The sequence below is a fragment of the Rhinolophus sinicus genome, linkage group LG03 (assembly GCF_036562045.2).
Source record: "Rhinolophus sinicus isolate RSC01 linkage group LG03, ASM3656204v1, whole genome shotgun sequence".
In the NCBI taxonomy this organism is placed as follows: domain Eukaryota; kingdom Metazoa; phylum Chordata; class Mammalia; order Chiroptera; family Rhinolophidae; genus Rhinolophus; species Rhinolophus sinicus.
In genome coordinates, this window is record NC_133753.1 from 24,489,396 (window position 1) to 24,509,704 (window position 20,309).

The window sequence follows — 20,309 nt, forward strand, 5'->3', positions numbered from 1 at the left end:
TGATGCAAATTTTAATTACTAGTGAGAATAAAATCTTCTTTATTCTTTCCTAATTCTAAAATATTAATTACTATATGCATCAACTCGATGGTTAGCTCATCATATAGTGCCCAAGTTAGTCAACAGTCAAAGATGCTTTGGTTTTTCAAAAACAGTAGTTTTCCAAGGATTTTCAAATGACAAATGGTAACACATTTAAAAATACACCACTAAAGAAGGTTGTCAGAAAACTTATACATCAAATCAGGAAACCAGTGAGTTGAGGAAAACATACCTTCACTTTCTCTATTTGAATTGTTTCTATTATGTAACCAAAAATGATATTCTGATATGGCCATGGGGGAGTATTAGGGGAAGAAAAGATTTCAGCCAGCCAACGTCACACTAGTAATTAAGCATTTATTTCTAAGATACTACAGCTTTGACATTCTCATAACCCAAATAAAAATGATAAGGGTGGTGTTAACCAAAAAGGAAAATATTGCTAAAATGAACTACACTAAAATTCAAAACTTCTATTTATATTGTAGAAATTTGAATACGGATTGTATATCAGATAATCATATTGTATTAGGTTAAATTTCTTGAGTCCATTACTTGTCCTATAGCTATGCAGGAGAATGTCCCTATTGTTAAGAAATAATGCTGAAGTATTTAAGAAGTGTCATGGTATCTGCAGCTATCTCTCAAATAACTTAAGAATAAAACAATAAAATTCAAAATTATACATAGAGAGATAAAGCAAATGTTATGTTAACATATGCTGAACTGGTGAAGGGTATTGTATGTATATTTATTGAACTATTCTTAAAACTTTCAGAAAAGATTTGAAATTTGACAAAATATAAAGTTTGAGAGGAAAAACAAACTTCAGTTCAATAAAACATACCATTGAGAAAGAGAAAAGGCCAGCCACAGAGTGGGATAAGATATATACAATTTATGTAACTGACAAAGGATGCGTACCCAGAATATATCAACAATATTGCAAATCAATTTTAAAAAGACTGACAATCCAATTTTTAAAGATGAGTGCGACATGAATAAGCCCAGCACAAAAGAGGTTATCCAAGTGGCTAATAAACATATGGAAAAGTGCTCAATCTAATTAATCATTAGGGAAATGCAAATTAAAATTATACTGAGATACTATTCTACCTATTAGAATGGCTAAAATTTAAAAGACTGAGAATATACCTGTTAATAGGGACTTGGGAGCAAATAAAATTCCTGATGGGCTTGTAAACTGGTAGAACCACTTTGGGAAACTGAAAGTATTTACTAAAGTTAAACATACATAAAATCCCAATGAACTAGCAATTCCACTCTTATATATCCAACAACAATGCATATACCAAAAAAAGACATATACCAAGAATATTCATAGTATTTATTTGTATACCCAAAAGCTGGAAACAGTCTAAATGTTCATTAGTAGAATGAAAAAGTAAAACATATTAGTCGTATAATGGAATACTATACAGCAATGAAAATAAACAAATGACTGCTAAAGATAATGACATGGAAAATTTCATAATCAAAATGTTAGCAAAAGAAGCCAGAAACAAGAGTACATAATTTGTTATCTATTTACATAAATTTCAAAAACAAGCAAAATTCTTTTATGATAATGATAAGTCACAACAGTGCTTGCCTTTGGGGAAATGGCAGGTAGTGTCCGGGAGGGTCACGAAGAAGGCTTTGCATATTGAAAAGGTTCTATTTCTTGATCTGTTCTGGGTTATTGCTACATGGGAGTGTTGATTTTATGAAAATTCATTGAGCTGTACATTATAATTAGTGTACTTTGCTTTTCTCTGTATTATACCTCAATTTAAAAAGTATATTGAAGAACAAAAAATGATGGAACAATGGAATTACATCCTGAATCTGAAGTCTCATTTTAGCTCTTTTTTCTTTGCATTCCATATCCAAAATGTCAACCTGTCAGATTCAACTATCCTCCCAAAGGATTTCTTCACTATTGTCCAGTCAGTCAATTTTTAAATATATTCTCCTGCAAAAGAGTCAATCTAATATAACAGTTCTTCCTTGTAAAAGATCATTCCTTTTTTCTATTATATTTCTCAAATCTTTTTCAGTTATACCAAATATTAGCAGCTTTTACCAAGCTTTTAATTTAGAATTAATAGTTAGAGACACTTCTCTTCTACATATTAAAAGTCATTATTTTTCTAGATTTCCTACAGCAAAGTGCTTTGTCATCATCTATAAATTCCGATGTAGTATCACCACCCTCCCAGATATTTCCAACACAAACCAGTGGAAAGAACTATGAAAAAAAAAAAATAAGTCAAAGGAACTGACATTACACTTACAAAAACAAAAAACAGTCTTCATTTTGTTGAACTCTCTAGAGTATCAAAAACTAAAGTAATAAATAAACAAACAAAAAATCATAAAATGATTTATTTCCTCACGAGCAAAAACATTCTTATACCCAAAGTCTGGAAAAAAACTCTATCCTATGTATATCTACTGCAATTATTCGGTTCTTTGTTATAACAAAACTATATTCCAAGTCAAAGGAAAAAAAATATTAGGTCCATTCTACTTCTCAACCAAATAGCTGCAGTTTTATTTAAGATGGACAGATAGTCTAAATGGTTCTTTTCTGCTACTGAATAGTGAATACTGAGTTCAGTTCTCTAACTACAGGGAAGAAAGGCTGAAAACATAAAGCTTGAAAAAATCCTGTCCAACATTTGTTTATGAAAAGATGTCTCTTTCCCCAACTAAATCATCTCCTGCCCTTGACCCAACAGCTTACCACTCCTTTTGTTCCCAAATTTCTACTTCTGGAAGGACATGCTAAGGATGGGAAATGAAGTATTATCAACTTTCACCTTGCTATTCATCACCTGCTTACAATGATCAATTGTTGTTAATGGACCTAGTTATTTTTAATTTAGAAACAGTCTATAAAAGAGTTTAGAATTTTAACTGCACAGAAAACTAGGAGGTAGATCTTTCAAATAACTAATTATGTTTCTAGAATGGTATACAATTTTTCTTTACATTTTTAGATAGTTTTTTTCCTACTTAATAGAATGTGTTCATTGTTGACAACTGTAAAATTCAGAAAATTTTAAAGAAAAAATAAATCACTCAAGAAATATATTGGTGTATTTCCTTCCAGTCATTTGTCTATACCCATACTCTCAAAACAAAACAAAAAAAGAAACTGCTGATTTTGTGTTCTAAATTTTTTCACTTGTAATCATCCTTACATATAATGAGCATTTTTTTTTTTTTGGCCATTAAATGCTTTAACATGATTTTTCATGGCTAGGTTGTCTTCTACAGTATGGATGTACTGTAATTTATTTGGTTACTCCCCTAATGTTTAAATTGTTTCACTATATACGTCTTTTTAACTATCATACATTTCGTAGAATTATGCAGAATGCTATTTTGAACCCAACACCATAAATTAGTTTATGCCCTGCCTGCTTTTCTCTATCCTTCCCCATCCCTCCAAAAACTCAGAAGGGAATAAAACACTGCAAGCATTTTATGGCAAAATCCTCTTTGTGTGTAAAGCCATTTCAGAGGCAATGTTGGTTTTATAAAAACACTTGACTAATGGATAAAAGATATGAATGCTTATAGGCCTTAAAGGTTAATTTGAGGCTTTCTAGATCCTAATTTGTTAATCAAGTAGAGAAATGAGAAACAATGGCTTGTTTTATTTCCCATTAGCATAATATATTTTTAAAAACAAAATACTTAAGGCTCAATTGACAATTTCTAACTATGAGGAATAACCTTGATCCATCCAGAGTGGGATTTCTAGATTTTATACTGTATTATTACATAAATAGGATGCCATGCTAATGACTGGTGAGATGGTATGGCAATGCAGAAAACAAAACAAAATTTCATTTGATATTTGAGAGATGCAGATTACAACACTGTCTTCAAGGTGCTTTTCAAGCAAGTTCCCTGGCTTTATTTTTCAGAATAAAATGATTTAAATTTATACTTTCTGGAATTTCCAGTCCTTGTCAACAGACATGATCAAGAAACATGAAGAAAAAAAGGAGTTCATCTTCACAAGGGAAAAAAATGAACACAAAACAAGATATTAATATTTTGCCTATCACGTTGGTAATGACTTTAAAAAACTATAATACTTGATGTTAGCAAGGATGTAGCGGCAGATAGTGTCTTTCTGGAAGACAATTTGGCAGTAGATTTCACTCTCCATTACAGAAACCACAAATCTCCAACTACAGGTACAAGGTCAATTAAGTTCGCGAACTCATCCTAGAAAAAGTGCTACATACCTCATTGCTGAATATCACTATGGTCACCTTCGAAGTACTCCCTTTGGGAAGCTATGCATCTACACCAGTGCCTAGCCCACCCTTCAAAGCAATTTTGGAACTCTTTTTCTGGAATGGCCATCAGAGCTGTCATCGTATTACCCTTGATGTCCTGAATGTCATCAAAATGTCTTCCTTTCAATATTTCCTTTATCTTCGAGTAAAGAAAGAAGTCATTGGGGGCCAGATCAGGTGAGTAGGGAGGGTGTTCCAATACAGTTATTTGTTTATTGGCTAAAAACTCCCTCACAGACAGTGCCGTGTGAGCTGGTGCATTGTTGTGATGCAAGAGCCATGAATTGTTCGTAAAAAGTTCAGGTGGTCTAACTTTTTCACGCAGCCTTTTCAGCACTTGATTATATGTTTGTCCAGTTGATACAAATTCATAATGAATAATCTCTCTGATATCAAAAAAGGTTAGCAATATCGTTGCAACAAGTTCGCGAACTTAATTGTCAAACCTCGTAAAATGTAGTCTTCACTCCTAGGAGAAGTTTACCCTGATGCTGATATAATTCTAATGTAGCTGTTAACTAATAGATGCATCAACATCAAATATTTTGAGCCAATTACTGTTACTTCAAATTTAAACTGCTGAAATTTTTTCCCAGTTAACAAAGACTTGGTCATTTAGTATATACAAAGGCCATAACAATTTCCTAAACAGCTGTAGGTAGATAACTGAATGAAAAAGTACTATGGAAGAAAACTTTACAATAGCAATTTATTCAACTAAGAGGCTTAATTATCTGCTAAAGAGTATAGGGACTCTACAAGTCTGTTTCTGAAACTATGGATATCCTTTTCTACATACTCATTTCCCTGAGAAAAAAATAACTATCTTAAAACATCACCTGCTGCCCAGGTGACGTGACTAAACTAGACAAGAGCATTGCTTTCATTCTATTAACAACATCAACTGATACCAATGGCTTTTACTTAGTATTTCTAAAAAAATTAAGGTACCTGCCTACTAAGGGACATGTGAAAGAGTTAGGAGATTTTTTTTTTTTCCTTTAAGCAAATCTCTCTCCTCCTTCTGACTTCCGTCATTACCCAAGCAAACTCTTTTTTTTTTTTTTTTAAGATTTTTATTGGGGAAGGGGAACAGGACTTTATTGGGGAACAATGGTCAAATTGTTGTCCTTTCAATCTTAGTTGTGGGGGGTTCTGTTCAGCTTCAAGTTGTTCTTTCAGTCTTAGTTGTGGAGGGCGCAGCTCAGCTCCAGGTCCAGTTGCCGTTGCTAGTTGCAGGGGGCACAGCCCACCATCCCTTGCGGGAGTCGAACCGGCAACCATGTGGTTGAAAGGACAGGCTCCAACCAACTGAGCCATCCGGGAGCTCAGCGACAGCTCAGCTCAAGGTGCCGTGTTCAATCTTAGTTGCAGGGGGCAGAGCCCACCATCCCTTGCGGGACTCGAGGAATTGAACTGGCAACCTTGTGGTTGAGAGCCCACTGGCCCATGTGGGAATCGAACCGGCAGCCTTCGGAGTTAGGAGCACGGAGCTCTAACCGCCTGAGCCACCGGGCCGGCCCCCAGGCAAACTCTTAACGTCAGCTTACTCCCTAAGATCTCTCCAGATAGTTACCTACCTAGTCCTGAAAATGATCTACCTGAAACATCTATTGCCAGTGTGCTTCTTTCCATTCTCATTGCTACTATTCATTCAAGCCCTCAGTTCTTCTTGCTGGACTCCCACAATAGCGTCCAGCCTCCTATCTCTACATTCCATTCCATCCTATGCACTAATGCCTCCTAAAGGTGTGTGACTTTCCTACTCAGTCTTCCGTGGTAGAATTTTTAATGACATACAAAAATGCTTATGATAGAAGCATTTTTTAAAATGAATAAAAAAAGTATGTATAGGCTAAAACTACGTAGATAGACTATAGTCTCAGTTACATGTTAAAAAGCTTGTCTGTATATGTATGAGCACATGTATAAATGTGAGCACGCATCCACACAAAAAGGGAGAAGGGAGGGCCACAAAACACATCAAATGTTAGCAGTCGTTATCTCTTAGTGGCAAGGCTAGGTTATCTTTAGTTTCTTCTTTATCTTCACAATAAACAGATTTGTGGTAAAGTCACTTTTAGTAAAGTGTCTCACAAGCCATCTACAGTGAACATACAGTTAATGTTTAGACATTAAAATACTTTTTTAAAAACATTTCACATGTCCCCCATTACCTGAGTCTAGCTCCTCGGTCCCTAGAGTTCAAGGCTCTCCTTAATCCAGGATCTCTCTTCCTTCTAGTCTTAGCTCTTATGACCCCTAGTATAACCTGGATTCCCTTAAGGACCAGATTAGATCGCTCACACTGTCCCTTGAGCCTAGCACTTATTTCACACTCTTATTTGCCTTTTTTTTTTTTTTTTTCCATTTTACCTAGAATATGGTCCTTTCCCATTTCCACCTATCAAAATCCTATGTATTCTTCCGGGTCTGTTTCCAATGATTCAGAAATAGCAAATACTACCTACCACCACAACCCTTTCTCTTTCCCACAACAGACAACACTAATTGACTTTTCTGAATCCTGACCTTCTCAAAAATCCTTCTCAATTAAACAGACCTAGCAATCCTTACTCATCAATCCATGTTGACATACAAAATGAAACTTATCTGCCATTCCTGCAATCTAATGCAATTGCCCTCTTCTCCCCTATCCCCATAGTTCTTTATATTCTTGGGGAGCTTATCTCTTCTACCTTCTATTAAGAATCATTTACTTAATTGTCTTATCTCCCTTTCCTACTAGATTTTAATCTGTACAAGGGAGTACTTATGTCTCATCTATCTTCATAGCCCCTGCAGAGTTTGGAAGGAAGTAGGCACTCAAACAACTGCTGACTTGAATACTTCATCTTTTGCTATTACAATATTTCATCACTCAAAATGGCTAAATATTTTAAAGCTTTATTTTAAAACAATTAAATTTTTCTTGAAGGACTTAGTTCAAGTTTATTTCATCAATTTTAGTTAACATTCCTGTTTTAACTTAATAAGACATTGTCTGATATTACACAATAACCAGAAGAGTCAAAGAACAGAACAAGATAAGGCGAGACGAGAAAGCTGAACCATTTTGAGGGTTTTATATCCAAGTATAGAAGGTAATGAATTAAACGACCACATTTTGAGAAATTTTATCTATCAATCTCCTTAATCAAAAGAGAAATGTTATTTCTGACAATAGAGAAAAGGACGGTGAGCATCAAAAATATACATTGCTTAAGAAAGGAATTGTTTGGGGAAAAAAAAGATGGAGAGATGAAAAGGAAAACAAAAAGCTAAAAATCAAGCAACAAAGTAAAGCAAGTAGTCTGGTGAAGTCACAAAATTTTTTAACCTAAATCAGAAACCCAATTCAAGAGACGTGGGTAGAGGAAAAAACTAGTTTTACAGTAAGACTCATGCTGCCATCTAGAGGTTAAAAGCTAGGTGATTTTTCTTTTCAGTCAGTCAACTGCAGTTAATTTAATTTTTAACTATTATAGATAGAGGTAGAACTGAACAGACTTTATAAAGTAAGCCAGACAAACAACTCTGATGTGAAGCCACAATGAAGAATATTCAGGGTGCAAGAGTCCCAGTTACTCTCTCCCTGCCCTCCTTCATAGATTAAAATAAAAAACAGAGCTAATCGTTCTTTCAAATTTTATCTCGATGGGAAACAATTTCTAAATATAAGTGGCCACTTTTCCAAAACTCACATGCCTAGAGGGTCAAGAAGTCTACTACGCCACAGGCTAGCTTGCAGCAGCAGTTTTTCTTTGGTACTATCACCAAAGCAAGTTGTACCAAATAGTTGCTGGTGCAGACAACTTCATCGATGTGGATTACTAGGATGAAGGATCAAGTTTAAACGGGGAAGTCTCAATTCTGTTTACAATAAAATGTTTCTTTTAAAAACTATGGTAAGTGATTAAATTTAGCCAAATAACAGTCCTACTGAAACTGCTAAATGAACATGCAGGGATCAGACTATAAATTAGCAGAAGCAACTGCTTATATCAAAATAAGCTACATTTGTTAAAACTTTTTTTAGATGGTAATATACTCAGTGTGATCTTACTTAATAACTTGTAGCTAACCTTTTCTTTACAGTACGAAGGTAATTTCAAACCAATCCTTTCAAACAAATTTATTAAGTGAGGATAAATAAACTGGGATTTTTATTTATTTTAGAGTATATGGAAAGTGTAATCAATAACAAATGCATCAAATTCAACACCTCTTCATGATAAAAAAACACCCAACAAACTAAGAATAAAAGATAACTTCCTTAACCTGACAAAGGGCATCTACAAAAAAACCCCACAGCTAACAACCCAACGCTTTCTCCTTGAGATCTGGAAGAAGACAAGCATGACCACTCTTGCCACTTCTATTCAACACTGTACCAGACTTATTAGCCAGGACAGTTAGGCAAGAAAATGAAATAAAAGATCCAGATTGGAAATGAGGAAGTAAAACTCTTTATTTGCAGGTGACCTGATTCTGTGTATTGAAAATCTTAAGTAATCTACTGAAAGACAATTAGAACTAATGAATGAGTTGAAATAAAGTTTTAGGATATAAAATGCATATATAAAAGTTAACTGTATTTCTCTACAGGACCAATGAACAAACTGAAAATGAAATTAAGAAAACAACTTCATTTATAATAGCATCAAAAAATAAAATACTTATCAATAAATTTTAACAAATATAGTATAAAACTTATACTTTGAAAACTGCAGAACATTGTTGAAAGAAATTAAAGACATAAATAAATAGACATACCAAACTCATGAATCACCTTAATATTATTAAGATGGCAATATTCCCCAAACTGATCTAGAGATTCAATGCAATCCCTATCAAAATCCCAGCTGACTTCTTTGCAATGATTGACAAGTTTAAATTCTTGTGGAAATTTAAGGGACTCAGAATAGCCAAAACAATCTTGAAAAAGAACAAAGCTGGAAAACACACATCCCAATTCCAAAATTTACTACAAAGCTACAGTAATCAAGACAGTGAGATACTGGCTAGGATAGAAATATAGATAAATGGAATAGAATTGAAAGTCCAGAAGTAAACCCTCACATTTGTGGTTAATTGATTTTTTACAAGATGCCAAGATAATTCAAGAGGAAAAGAATAGTCTTTTCAACATATGGTACCAGAACAATGGATAGCAACATGAAAAAGAATGATTTTGGATCCCTACCTCACACCATGTACAAAAATTAACATAAAATGGACTAAGAAGCTAAACTACAAAGCTCTTAGAAGAAAACATAGGCATAAATCTTTGGGAACTTGGATTAGGCAATGGTTTCTTTGGTACAACATCAAAACACAAATAATCCAATTTAAAATTGGACGAAAGTTCTGAATAGACAATTCTCTAAGAAGACACACAACTGACCAATAAGTACATGAAAACATGTGCAATATCATAAGTTATTAGGCAAATGTAATTCCAAACCACAATGGGATACCACTTCATATCCATTAGGATGGATATAATGATATTTTTTTAAACAAATAACTAATATTGGCAAGGATGTGGAGAAATTGGAACCTTCCATACACTGCAGGTAGGGATGTAAAATGGTACACCCAGTATGGAAAACAGTCTGATGGTTCCTCAAAAGGTTATATGTAGAGTTAATATATGACCCAGAAATTCCAGTCCTAGTTATAAACTCAGGAGAACAAAAACATCTGACCACACAAAAACTTGTACATAACTGTTTATGGCAGCATTATTCATACTAGCCAAATAGTGGAAACGATCCAAATAGCCATCAACTGGTGGGTAAATATAATGTGGATAATTGGTGAATAAATATATTTATACAAAGGAATATTATTCAACCATAAAAAGAAATGAAGTACTGATACATGCTACAACATAAAAGAACACTGAAAACATTATGTTAAGTGAAAGAAATCAGATACAAAAGACCACACAATGTATGATTTCATTTATACGAAATGTCCAGACTAGGTAAATTCATACAGCCAGAAAGCAGATTAGCTACTGTAGCGAAATACAATTAATTTTCTACATGCATCTTATATCCTGTAATTTTACTCAACTCATTTATCGGTCCTACTCTTAGGCCTGTAGAGCCTGGGGAGAGGGAATAGGGAGTGACTGCTAATGGGTACAGCGTTTCTTTTGGGAGTGATGAAAAGGTTCTAAAATTGATTGTGTGATGGTTACAAAACTCTGAATATACTAAAACTCATTGAATTGCACCCTATAAATAAGTGAAATGTAGGGTATATAAATTACATCTCAATAAAGAAAAAAGAACAATGCATCAGAGCCCCCAAATTTTAGCCCTGGTTTCAAATGGCATGATCTGTTGCTTTCCCGATTTTCACATTCTATTTTAAAATATTTTGAATATAGTCAGTATGTAAGTAATGTGCATGACTACTAAAAGGTTGGTAGCCTTAAGACAGGAGATTATTATTATTATTATTATTATTGGAGTAAAAAATGCTGATTATCAGTAGTATGCAGTAAGATTCATGATATTTCAATGGGTCTTAGTAAAGCAAGCTATATACTGTTGTAACTTACAAGACTAAATCAGGACCATACCTGGGTCCTAATAGCGATGGAGTAGGTAGGGTTCAGGTAGAAGATAAAACTAAACCATTATCAACAAACTTCATACTATCTTTACTATATGTGGTTGATCATCCACTGTCACAAGAGGAAAAATTCCAGAATTAAGATGGGAAAGGGATCTGGGAAGAGTGAGTGATTTCCAATGGGAACAGTGCATGGTGTTTTGGTAAGGGAGAAGTAGGAAAGAAGGCTACAGCCAGAGTATCGAGGATTTTGAATGCCATGCTAAGGAATCTGATTTTTATCATATGGGTAATGAAGACCTTCAAATATTAATTCTCATCACTAAAACACAAACTATCCAGGAAAAGAACAATTTCTAGAAGTTTCCACCTTTTTAGTTTTAAGTCAATGGATGACATTAGAAAAATTCTGTCAATTCATTTGAAGGCATCTGCAGTTAATCATTCAATCAAAAAATACACATTGCACATTTACTATATACCAGGTACTTACTCTATGGGCTAGAAAGACAGCCCCAAAATATGATTCTTACCTTGTAGTTACTATCAATCCAAGACATAAGACATGTGCCAAAAGTCTCGCAGAATGGTAAAAGGGTCACACAAATGAAACAAATGAGCTACTCTAGAGTAATTTGGGAGGCCAAAAAAGAGAGTTCACGTTCCAGATCAGGTATGAAAAGGAAAGGCTGATGAAAGGTAAATACTGGGAAGAATAATGAAGGATGAATGAAAGTTCTAATATTAGAAATAGGTCAAGGAGATGAGGGTAAGGGGGATCAAATATATGGTGATGGAAGGAGAACTGACTCTGGGTGGTGAACACCCAATGGGATTTATAGATGATGTAATACAGAATTGTACACCTGAAATCTATGTAATTTTACTAACAATTGTCACCCCAATAAATTAAAAAAAGAAAAAAGAAATAGGTCAGGGAGAACTTTCGGAGAAAAAGAAATAGTGTGCATAGAATTAAGAAGATGGGAAAGGGTTCTGGGAAGAGTGAGTGATTTCCAATGGGAACAGTGCAGGGTGTTTTGGTAAGGGAGAAGTAGGAAAGAAGGCTAGAGCCAGGGTATCGAGGATTTTGAATGCCATGCTAAGGAATCTGATTTTTATCAGATGGGTAATGAAGTACTACTAATGACTTACACGCAAAGGACAAACAGAAGAAATGGTACTTTAGAAAAATTAATCTGGTAGTGGCAAACAAGATGACTGGGATGAGGTAGGTGAAAGGCAGGGAGATCGGTTAAAGGTGACTACAACAGTTTCAGTAAAACAGGAAGGACACAACTCAGACGGTAGTAACAGAAATGGAATTCTTTATATGGTGAGGCAGTTTACAATTTTTTGTATTTCTATATATTTCATGGGCATTTCATATAAATTAACTGTCCAACTCAAGCCAAGAGGCCCCAATCATGAGGAGAATAAATGCCTACACAAAAAATTATTGCATTCCCCAGTCTGTACACCAAAAGGATTATCTGAGACATAATCATGTACCAAATCAAAGGACTGGGTTCATCTTTCACAGACACAATCTAGTTACTATCAACGCTAGAAGGTTCACATTATTTCTGTACTAACATTTAACAATGCTCTGGGGAAGTGACAAACAATCACGTTTTGAGGACAAATATTTTTTGCATTTTTTTTCTTTCCATCATCTTTATCAGTACAGATATTTGCATGAAAACAGGATCACTGGTCCTTGGGGATTCATCAGTTCCTATTGCTTATTTTTCATCCATGTCATCCTCTCAATTAATGCAGGAAAGAGGATTGAGACATTGAAACACCAGATTAGGGTGTCAAGTAAATGTCAAAGCCCTAGAGCAGATGAATAATCTGTAAGGACAAAAAAAAAAAAGATCTTGTTTTTATGCAAATATATTATGCACGATAAAACAAAGAGAGACTGTATCTAAGAAGTCCAATACATATCAATGTAATTCTTTCCAATTCTAAATTTAAAAAGTATTTTCTATGTCAGCTAATTCGTTATGATCAAGGAAGGAAAATGACAATTGGTTGCAAAGTACTGCTGCAGAAGTCTAAATAAGGCTGAATTTTGAACTAGAAAACAATTTTGAAAGATCTCAGCTGGACTCATGGGACTTACCTGGCAGAAATGAGGATTTCTGTTGCAGAGTTTTAGTTCAGTGTTTAAGGTGGCTGATTCGGTAATTTCAAAACCCCCACCTCCAAAGCCTTAAGTTTTAGAAATACACTTAACAGTAATAATGATTTTAACTGTGTGGATTAAAAACTAAAACAAACCATACCAAGTTTCTGATTCAGCGGAAAGCCATTAAAACAGACTTTATCAATGCTGAGGGAATTGACTCATTATTCTAAAAACTGATAGAGAAAGAACCATTTATGCAGTAAGAACAGCTTTGAAGATAATAATAAATAGTTGATAAGATAAAGACCATCACAGAAAAATTCTAGCTAGTAAAAAGGAATGACAGAATTAGAATATTACCATTTTGCAACCTATAATAAAATACTGGATCTAGGCAGTTATCAAAGGCTGCTAAAACTCTTGGTGTAAGGCTGATGGAACATTTCACAATGAATAATAGATCAGGCTAATAATAACTTTATCAACTAATTAATCTTAACATCACAAAGAGAGACAAACAGACACGATATACCTTCTGATGGATGTATACCCCACCATTTAAAAATACTCTTGCCAAACTAAAAATCATGCCTGTATCTATGCAAGCTTTTAGAGTCAACTAGCAGGAAATAAAAAAGGATAAACGAAAATACTAAGTACCACCACTGGATATAAGCACCAAAATCTAGAATATGGAAATTCTACAGAACAAATAACTAGGTTTAATAATTGACAAGGGAAAGTAAAAGGGGGGTGGAACTGTGACAGATTAAGAGACTTATCAACTAAATATGGTATACATCTTTCTTAGATCCTGATTCAAACAAACGAACTGTATAAAGACAATTATGAGTTATCCAGGGAAATCTGAATCATGATTGGCTATTTGATGATATTGAGCAAGTTTGTTAGGCATAATTTTGGAATTGTGGTTTTATTAAAAAAAAAAAAAAAAAAGGAGAGTCCTTGTCTTTTGGAATCATATATGAAGTTAGTTGACAATGAGGTAATAGGATGCCTGAGATTTACTTTAAAATAATTAAGGGAGATTGGTATAAGTGAAACAGATTGGCCATGATGACTATTGAAACCAGGTCATGAGTACATGAGGTCATTATTTTATTCTCTCTACCTTGGTATATGTTTAAAATTTTCCATAACAAAAAGTAGGGGAAAAACCCCAAACCACTTCATTATCTTTTTCAGTAGGAAAGCAGAAAAACTATTCAGAGAAAATATAGCAATTTCAACTATAAATAACAAGAGATAATATTGTTGATAAGTACATTCGGTAATATAGCTTCTTGACGGCATAAAATTTATTTCATAAAAAAAATAGACAGAGAGATAAGACTGATCATTATGATCATTACAACATTTATTACCCAGAGCTGGAAACAGAAATCAATTTCTATACTATATAAGCCTTGCATTCATGAATTTAATAATCACAGATTTGCCTTTTCATTACAAACCCTGAAAGTCCATGACATAGCTGGTAATTAGTAATTTTGCCAAGACATAAACTTTAATCAGGAGAAACACCCAGTACACAGAGAAGAGGTAGATCACACAGTGAGTGAACCTAGACCACCTACCAACCATATCTCAAAGCAGTTTGTTGTTCTCTGCTCCTTGATTTGTGTAGTTGGTTAAAAAATGTTTCCTTGGTAAAGGAAAGTCAGTTGTTAATGACAGTAATGGAAATAACGAAAAGATAAAGAGGGCTAAGGAAGTGATGACTATTAGTCAAAAATTAGAAGTCTTTAAATTAAAATTTAAAGTGAAATGTTGAATTTGGATGTAACTCAAATCAATGATGTGAACAAATCCACAATATTCTCTATAAACAAAAAAAATAATTTATGAAACTGTTTTTAGGATTGTTCTAATCCATCTTCAAATCAGTACAAAACTTGTATTTATGAAGAAAATATATAAGCTATAGTAGCCTCTCCAAACTGCGGATTTATGAAAGTTTCAGGAGGTACCCACTGAAAACAAAGTTGAGTATCTTTCAATTACATAGTAGAATTTTCTATAATTCTTTTTCTAGTTTTATAATGAAAACAGTATGGGAAGAGATACAATTTATAAAGAAATAATTTTAAACTAAAAGAATGAAGAACAAACAGGAATAAGTGAGAACTTCCACTCATGGTAGCAGATTATGTTTTTGGTCTGCGATGTATCCCTTTCTTTGAAGAACCAATTGTTCCCTCCCATTCTGTGTGAGGTGAGTTAGAGACTAACCCTTCCAATTAGGTCTGCACCCAGGACCCAAGCCTGGTCATCAGAGTGTTCCATGCTACCTGACTGGTTCCAGGATAGGTATGTGAGGCAAGATGGAACAGTCAGAGTACTCCCAGGACCTTTCTTTTGGAACATTCAGAAAAGACCTTTCTTTGGGGATTATGAGATTTAAAGACACATAAACTAGAATTCCTTTTGGTCGCCTTCCCCAGTTCTAGGAAAAAGCTATCTGCAGCAGCAAAGAATAAGACTAATGCCTGAGTGAAACAGAGCCCTGAGATACAAAACAAAAGCAAGAAAAACAACAAATCCTAATGACATCATTAGGAGTCATGGATCCTCAAAGATAGCCTCAAAGCTATTTCTACTCCTGGAATTTTGATTTATGTGGACTAATAAACACCCTCCTTTGCTTAAGCTAGTTTGATTGGACATTCTATCACCTAAAACTAAAAGGATTTTCATTACACTTTTACTGTACAGAGAAAAATAACTTGTTACTTAGTAAACTCAGTTATTATTCCAAACTCAGTTATAAAAGGCACACTTCAGATTACAGTGACTTCTTACCTTCATAAAACCCTTTCTGAATTATAGCTAGAACTCATCATGAAATACACAACAGGCAACATGGAATAAAAGTGATCTGGGTACTCACACTCATCCAGCCCCAGCTGATAGGCCAGGTTCTGTAGGCCTCGTACCTTCTCCATCAAATTAGCTGTGGTGAGGCTTCCCAGTTCTGAAACAGAAGCATTTACTTCAATACCATTTCTTTCCATTGTTCTCTAGTAACAACTGATTCGGGTTGGGAATCCTTGTTATAAAAGTTTCCAAGCTTAATTCCTATCAAACAAGTAGAAAAATGAATCCCTATCTCATTTCATCCTACCATGACACACACACACACACACACACACCCCAATGAGTATTTTTTTTCCCCACTACGGCAAAATGCCTCAGGTGAGCTTACCCACTTAATGAAAAGAGTTAGCATAAAAGCAATCGCAAATTATGTGTTTTATTCTAAGGATCCTTTTTGTAACATTCATTTTGCCTATCATACAAAATGAATCCACCATTAAAATATGAAACCTTGTGATGTGACAGCATTGAGAAAGCCTACAGACAGAGCTGTCTTGCAAAATGGACACTGTCTCTACTATCATTTAAGTCCTCATTACTTCAATTAATAATGAAGGAGCAATAGAACACATACTGTTTCCCATTTCCCTAAGTTTAGAAAACAAAAACTAAATATTAATTCAAACTTCCCTTTCAAATCAAATACCTATACAAAATGTTAAGTTTACCAGATAAAAAAACAGTATACTTAAAACAAAAACTTACTTTTACAGATTTTCATTTAAATAGCACCCAATTCCTTTTAGGTTTAAGACAAAGGTCAGTTTGCATGGAACATAACGCTATGATCCCTTATTAAAAATTTAAAGTTTCCTTAGAAAATACACACTGATGGCATATTATATAAATGTCTCTTTGGAACATTAGCAATGAACCCAAAATGCCCTTGAGACTTAATATTTCCACGGTTGCAGGAGGGGACCTGCATTTAAGTATTTCATGCAGAACAATGAATTACTTCTGAAATCAAATAATGGTGTTCTTTTCTCCCACTTATCATGCCACACTCTTTATCAATATCTGGCATAAGTAGTAGCCTTTCCTTGATCTGTTCAGCTGCTTAAATAGCTCAAGAGTCCAAGATTTTTACCTTAATTTTAGTCTATTACTTTACAACCATCATGAATCTTATCTCTAGAAGGATGATTAAAAAATAAATAAATAAAGTAGAGCAAAATCAAGGAAAATTAATGTTTTTTAATTTAAATTTCCACTTGTGGTTGAGTTCCAAGTAATTTATCAAACAACAATATTCACTACTTACAGTATTCTTTATTGGAGAAATTGATGGAATAGAATGAAATAAAAGACATGTCTTAACCCACTGAAGGGTTGTCAATTACTAGTACTGACAACAATATATGGCAGTAAATTCTAAATAAGGCACTTGGTTATAGTGGAAAGAGACCAGACTTAAAATAAAAAATAAGACTTCAAATTTTTTAACTCTAACAAAATTCGTTAAGTTAACCTCTGAACCTTAGATATCATCATACCTAACTCACAGGACCTTTGTGAGAATTAAATGAGAAAATTTATGTGAGAGTTTTTTGTGAACTGTAAGCTTTATACAAAGTAAGGGTATTATTAAAGGAGTTTAGTAGCAAAAGAAATCATTATGACCAAGTCTTGAATTAGAAGGATTTCTACACATGGAAAAATAAAGAAAGGCATTTAGACATGAAGAATTATTAATAAGGATGGTTAAGCAGGCAGTCTGACTGAAGCTAAGAATACTTTTAAGGGAATAGTGAGAGAAAAAGTGGAAAGGTGGCCTATAGAGGAATATAAATGTCAGGTTAAAAGTTAGAGGTCACCAGCAATGCTTACCTTTCAACATATCGATGTCATCACGTTCTATTTCAGCCATCCATTTGGGTGGAGAGCTGGTAATAGGCTGTCAAAAAATAAAAATATATCCATTCAGATACATACAAAGTTTGAAGAGACGCTATTCTTTCTTAAGTAGCTTGTCACACAGCCTCCAAATAGTCACCTTACAAAATAATACTGCTGATCTTTAAAGTTGGTCTCAGAGAAATGATTTTAAAGAATTAGATCTGACTACTAGTCTTGTTTCAAGCATAACAGGTTAGTTTTGCAATGAAACAAATTACTTGAAATTCAGTCCTGGTGAAAGCCTCCAACTGAAAACTACTTGAAATAATAATCAGTAAGTAACATTCTCTAGCAGAGGAGAAGATTCAAAGAAGAATCAAGAATGAGAAAATTCTCAATTTGCAGGGAGACTGTAATGATCATTACTTGACATTTCATTTTATGGTAGACACTTTAGAAAACTTTGGAATTTTAAGTTATCTTTTCATTTCCGAAAGTGAACTTACACAATTTTGAAAGAGAGCCCATTCTTGGAATGGTTTTGGGCAACAGTTTTCAATCCCAGTTGCACATAAGAATCACCCATGTAACAACAGAAAAATACAAATGACCTGGCCACATCCTAGATGTACTGATTTAGGGATTGGAGAAAGGTCAAGTGGAGAGAACAGAGCGAGGAACATTACACATGTATTTTTTAAAAGCTCCACAGCTGCACACTAATGTTCTGTTGTGCAGGTAGGGGTACGGTTGAGAAGTATTACTTCAGCTTGGAGCCCTTTTCTTGTTTTTAAATTAATATTTATTTGGTACTGTGACAAGTCACTTTATATGCATCATGTCATTTAATTTCCAAATCAACCCTATGAAGCAGGTATTATTATCCTCATTTTACAAATGAAAAAACTGATGTACAGGAAGATTACATATCACTTGCTTCAGGTCACACAGCTAATAGAGTCAGGATTCAAAAATCAATGCAGTCTGAATTCAGAAACCACTACCCTCTACTACCTCCCCTAAAAGGCTCTAGGTTACATTCACCATTTTTACCCCTGGTAAAGAAACAGAGTATACCAGGGGATCTTAACCTGGGATCTTGGCATGACCTTGAACTCCTAGAAACAAAACAATATGTACATGCACACTTCTAAGGAAAAGGTGTAGATACTTAATCAGATTTTCAAAAAAACACTATACTCTAATAGTTACTTAAAAACTACTTATTTACACCTACAACTCAAAATACTCCATTGTTATCAAAATATAATTAACTAAACTGAAAAGTCAGTATGAATGAGAATCTAAGAAAATTAAATCAGGACTTTCTACTCAATCTACTAGAGAAAAGCTGATCTAATAATAATAGCTACTATATATCATTTATTATGTCCCAAGTATTTTGCAAAGTGTTTTTATTCATTATGACATTTTATACTAAGAATCCTCTGAGGTAGTTTCAGATGAGCAAACTAAGGCTCAAAAGTGTTAGGAAACTTGCTCAGGTCAGAGATAGTTAAGAAGCAGATTCAGGATTCAAATTTCAGTGTGTCAGACTCCAAAGCCCTACACTACCCTAAATTCCTCAAGCTTAGGCCTTACTGAATGCTAACGGAGTACAGGCCAGTTTACACACAACTGTAGCTCTTGAAAAAAATGAAAGCAGCTACAAAGTCAGACTCCCTCTGAACAAATACTCTCATAAGACCTGAAAGCCACAGGCCCAGAGGGGCCTTAATATTTAACTCAAATAATGAGTAGAGAATGCTAAGCATATATGGAAGGTACTGTGAGAGTTATGTTACAAATCCCCAATAGAATGATTTAATAGAAAGAGCATGGGCTTTGGAATCAGACAGACCTGCATTCACATCCTGACTTGCCACTCACTAAAACTTAGGCAAGTAACTTAACTCCCAAGTTTCTCTGTCAGTCAGTGCTTTTAACATTAGGCTGAGATGTTTAAAAGTATGGTGTTAAGAGTATGGATGCTACAAATCAGACTACTAGGTTCAAAGCCTAATTCTGCCACTTATAGCCTATAACCTTAGGTACCCTACTCACCCTCTCTGTGCCTTTTCCTTGTCTGTAAAATAGGGATAATAACAGTACCCACGCCTCATGGTTTTGTGAAGATTAAATAATATATGTATAGCACTTAGAACAGTGCCTGGCACCTGGTAAATACTATGTAAGTGCTAGCTAGCTAATATAACCATTATATTCTTCTGGTTGTGGGAATATATAAAAGAACACATGTATGATATCTAGCACACTGCCTGCTGCCCTGGAAGTACAAAAGTTGTGGCTCTAGTGGAATGTCTTCCTTCGGTTTCTGATGAGCCACTGAGAAATTTCAAAAATCCTCTCAGGAGGCATAGGTTAAGGTCATAATGCGTCACATAAACAAAAGATAAAAGCTTCAAAATCATAGTTTGGGCAAAAAGAATACTGGCGTTACATTAAATATTTCAATTGCC

The 20,309-nt window shown here is 34.3% G+C and overlaps 1 protein-coding gene across 3 annotated transcripts in view; it reads right to left on the reverse strand.

The window, feature by feature from the left end:
* LIN52 (lin-52 DREAM MuvB core complex component) overlaps nucleotides 1-20,309 on the reverse strand; it is a 92,029-nt gene that overhangs the window by 65,823 nt on the left and 5,897 nt on the right. For 2 of the 3 annotated variants that reach the window (XM_019733682.2, XM_074327228.1), the window contains exons 4-5: nucleotides 17,821-17,887; nucleotides 16,004-16,087 (exon numbers count right to left, since the gene is read on the reverse strand). In XM_019733682.2, coding sequence (XP_019589241.1) covers nucleotides 16,004-16,087; nucleotides 17,821-17,887 — 151 coding nt within the window. Of the gene's footprint in view, nucleotides 1-12,266; nucleotides 12,813-16,003; nucleotides 16,088-17,820; nucleotides 17,888-20,309 lie in introns of those variants that run through there. The other variant, XM_019733684.2, reaches the window with a different exon arrangement.